Source organism: Benincasa hispida, chromosome 10 (genome assembly GCF_009727055.1).
Source record: "Benincasa hispida cultivar B227 chromosome 10, ASM972705v1, whole genome shotgun sequence".
NCBI classification, from domain to species: domain Eukaryota; kingdom Viridiplantae; phylum Streptophyta; class Magnoliopsida; order Cucurbitales; family Cucurbitaceae; genus Benincasa; species Benincasa hispida.
In genome coordinates, this window is record NC_052358.1 from 41,038,023 (window position 1) to 41,042,411 (window position 4,389).

General features: G+C 32.6%; 1 protein-coding gene across 1 annotated transcript; it reads right to left on the reverse strand.

Moving 5' to 3' along the window:
• LOC120089085 (disease resistance protein RUN1-like) lies at nucleotides 1–3,244 on the reverse strand. Its single transcript, XM_039046511.1, has 4 exons — nucleotides 2,772–3,244; nucleotides 1,485–2,595; nucleotides 732–1,016; nucleotides 1–540 (listed from the first exon to the last, which is right to left on the reverse strand). Exons 1-4 carry the CDS (start codon nucleotides 3,242–3,244, stop codon nucleotides 1–3), a joined length of 2,409 nt encoding a protein of 802 aa, XP_038902439.1.
• Nucleotides 3,245–4,389: the final 1,145 nt, after the last annotated feature.

Sequence of the window (4,389 nt, forward strand, 5' to 3'; positions counted from 1 at the left end):
TCATTTACAAAAATAATTCAGATTGAAATAAACCGTGTAGGTAACTGAAGTCGAAAGGGGATTCAGTTGATTCAACAACCTTAACGGTAAAAACTTCTTTACATTAGTAATGGAGTTTGAAGGCTGTGGAAATTCCTGTAGCTTGTGGCACTTACTCAATTTAAGAGCATTAAGCATTTTAAGCTCATAGATAGTACTTGGAAGGTGCACCAAGTCCTCACACAACCCCAACTCTAGATGGCGAAGACCACTTAGTTTTTCAATTGATGTAGGTAGCTCTGTCACACCAGTTCCTTCTAAACTAAGTATTTCAATGCATTCCATTTCTTCAACAATATCAGGGAACTTCTTCAACTTGTAGCAAGATTTAAGATGAAGACGCTGAAGCGTCTTCGATTTCAGACCGACATTCGAAAAACACTCGAGGTTAAAGCAGTTTATGATTTCTAATCTGATAAGATTCGGCATTAACGATATATCACCAACTTCGGTTAACGTCTCGCAATTTTCTAAACTTAATTGTCTTATACTTTCAAAATTCTGTCAAACAAAAGAAATCAACCATAAGAACTTTGAAAAAAAGTGTCAGTAGAATTGAGATCACTGAGAGAATGTTTTGCGGTTTTGTAATAATTTATCTCATATAGAAATTTGTTTCTTGTTTGCTAAGAAACTGATAATCAGGGATAAATAGAAAGCATATACAATAGATCAAAGTAATAATCACATACCTTGAGGTTAGCTACGAGTTGCTTTATAGGATAATGTGAGATGCCAAATACAACAAGTTTTTGTGGATGAAAAGTGGATGGTACTAGAGAGGATGAAGAACGACGACATTCAAACCATCTTAACTCCTTAGAAAGGCATCGAGGAGTCCCAATAACAATAACATTAACATTATTACGTATTATAAGCAACCTCAACTTTTTCATTCTTGAAAAGGCTTTAGCATTCAACCACACTACTTCTGCTTTGGGCGTTTCTAAAATTATCCCTTCAACTTTTTTTGTTCCCTGAACACACACAAGAAGGCACTCAATATATAGCTAAAGAAGCAAAAAGTTCTTCAATTATAGATAACATATATGCGTCTCACACTTGAAGTAGTTGATAATGTTATAAATAAATGAAGGCATAGTCTTTTTAAAATATATGGGGAGTATTTTGGCCTACCAATTTCATAAGTCGTGTTAAATAACTTCTATATTGTTCACTATTGAAGTTTGTACATTTATTCATAAACGATTTTTTCCCTTCTTTTTTTCTTTCGCACATTTATCGAAGAATTTCATCTTCACAATATTTGCACCCCAAATACAAACTTTCTAATTCCAACATATTAACTCAACTCAACGCTCCAAATACCCCTACAGAGAGATGAAAAGATACATTCTTATTTGTATTTTTTGTTTTTTAATTTATCAATGTCATGTCGCAATTTTTCTCTAGATCTCAGTGAGAGGCTAGGAATAAGATCATACCTCATTTTCTTGTAGCACTTGAAGAACATCTTGGTGATACCACAATCTACTACGCCTTCCGATATTTGAAGGAGATTCTTGACGAACGATCTCTCTACCCATTAATTGAATCAAGTCATGCATTTGGAATCTATTATATTCGATATATATAAGACATTTCTTAATAAGCACTCCAATACCATATTGAGGATAGAAATCACAAGCATCTAAAAAAGAGTACACATCTTCTGTTTCATACCCTCTAAAGAAGCATGCAATATCTAGAAAAATTGCTTTCTCAAGTTCCCCAAGTCCATCAAAACTTAGTTTAAGTCTGTTGTGAACATCCTGATTTTGAATCTTTTTCAACTTCTTCAATTGGCTTTCCCACTCAATTTTACTACAATTGCATAGAGAAGCCCCCACCACTACAAGAGCAAGAGGAAGTCCATTTGCATATTCAACTGCAACATTTGAAAGCTCTTCAAAACTCACATCAGGAACAGGATTGTTAAATGCATTCCAACAAAATAGCTCAAGTGCTTCTCTATGATTTAATTTATCAACCTTGTAGGTCCACTTAATGTTGTGTTTATTCAAAAGATGCAAATCTCTAGTTGTTATGATGATCCTACTTCCCGAACCAAACCAACTTAAATGTCCTGCTAGTTTTTCTAGTTGGTTTGAATGATCCACATCGTCAAGAACAACAAGCACCTTCTTGTTTCTTAGTCTATCCCTCAACATATTACTTCCTTCATCGGAAAATTTTACCAACCTATGGATTTTAATCAACAAGATGTCTTCTAGAAGTGATTCTTGCAATTGAGTTAACTCATCATCCCTCGAGAATTTGCATTTTTCTTTTATATTAGGAAGAAAAGTGCAAGCTTCAAAACGATGTGCAATACAATTATAAATAGCTTTTGCAATGGTTGACTTTCCTATTCCACCGAGTCCATAGATTCCAATCATCCGAACATCATTTGACTCTAAAGCTAATGTGGACTTTAGATTTTCAATATGAGAATCAATCCCAACTGGATTCTTGGCAACTGTTAAGAGTATCTTGTTAAGCTTAGTCCATATCTCTGGAACAATTTCTTTTATAAGAGTAGGCTCGTCACACGACCTACATCAAAATCACTATAGATAGTGGAATACATAAAATGATAATAAAAAAGAAACAAAAATTACAATGTTCTTGAAAAAATCAAGAGACTTCACAATCGTTATAAAATAGATGAGCTACTCTTCTCATCACCAATTATTTTTTAACTGGAACCTCATATTATCTAATAATGTTACCTGTTATCCAAATGCCACCCGGATAAGTTGGCCGCTTTAGTTAGAGCTTCTCTCCATCTCTCTACCTTTTTCAAGTCTTCCTTGAATCTTTGTTTATGTAGAATGAATGCTTCTCCAAAAACACCTTTTTGTTTTCTAACTTGAGAAGGATCCACATGATAAAACACTGGCCAAACCATCTGCCCTTTACCACTCTCCACACAATTCATAATTTCAACAATTTCATCCAAACACCAACTAGAAGATGCATAATTTTCAGAAAAAATTACAAGAAAAAACCTTGACTCCTTGATTGCTTCACAAAGTTCTTGTGAAATTTCTGTTCCTCTCTTAAGCTCCTCGGTGTCTCTAAAGGTATTGATTCCAACCTGCACCAAAGCTTCATAGAGATGACCCGTAAACGATCTGCGAGTATCCTCACCTCTGAAACTTAAAAACACATCATATGACCAAGAAAAGATCGAAGAATCCATCAGAATTCTGCTACCAATTTCGCTTTGTTCTAAGAAATCAGCATAACTAAGGAGTACAGTACTAGACTTCTTCTTCAAAGAATAGCTAAAACAGGATGGGAAATTGTTTTGAGGAAGTGCTCTAGAATTGATAATATTAATTATTAAGATAACACTCGAATCATGTGGTCAAAGTATGGAAATTGAAGCTCTAAATTTTGCTTCCCCATATTTATAAACTAATATATAATTCGACGATTATTGGGTGGACTACAAGCATTTGATGTCGATGCATCTAATTATTTTTCTGTTTGCTTCATATGCTATTTGGGATTAAGTTCTTTAATATTTCAAAAATGTGTAGCTAGAGTTGACAAATAATATTGAATAATAGAAACATCATCATGTAACCATAGTGGGACATCTCCTGCGTTTGACACGCATACTTTGTTTATTTACACTAGGATCTGGTCTCAGCTGTTTTAATGGAAATTTAAATGGAAGGTGTCAAATCCATTTTAATTAGGGCTGAATTAGTAAAAAAATTTTCAAATATAGAAAAAATTAACCACAGTATTTATAAAATATATCAAAATTTCATAATCTATTAATAATAGATACTTTTTGTCAATCGATATTTATTATTAATAAATTATTGTTACTATATTTTATAAATATTTTTAACAGTTTTATCATTTGAAATAATTTTTTAATTAATATTAATATCCATATTAATTATTATATACAAGAGATTTGTCAAATAAATTGAGGGGTTGAAGGAAATGGTCGTGATTATACGTTCTTAAAATTAAATATTAACACTTGCTAAGACGAGGGATAAAGATCGATCAATTTTATGCACTCTTTTTGAAATTGACATTCGTGTTCTAGAAATTTATTAAGGGACACATGCAAATCTGACCAAAAATAAAATAAAATAGAAATATTGCAAATGGACTACTGTGTTGGAAGAGAACCTATTTCGTCGAATGTGTTGGGTTGATACCCTAAATCTCGTGGGTCTTGTCATTTGTAATTATAATGTACTTGTAATGTTCAAACAAATTATTTATTGAATAAAATATGAGATGTTTTATTTGACATTTAATAGTATTAACCCACAAAACCAATAAACTAGCATCCAATGTTATCTTCTGTAACTTAAA

What these genes read in the sequence shown, in the direction of transcription:
- LOC120089085 (XM_039046511.1), bottom strand. Translation starts at nt 3,244, where the DNA reads ATGGATTCTTCGATCTTTTCTTGGTCATATGATGTGTTTTTAAGTTTC. An exon ending in GGGTGGCATTTGGATAACAG is followed by an intron (nt 2,596 to 2,771) that starts GTAACATTATTA and finishes ATTTTGATGTAG; the next exon opens with GTCGTGTGACGAGCCTACTC. An exon ending in AACTCGTAGCTAACCTCAAG is followed by an intron (nt 541 to 731) that starts GTATGTGATTAT and finishes TTTGTTTGACAG; the next exon opens with AATTTTGAAAGTATAAGACA.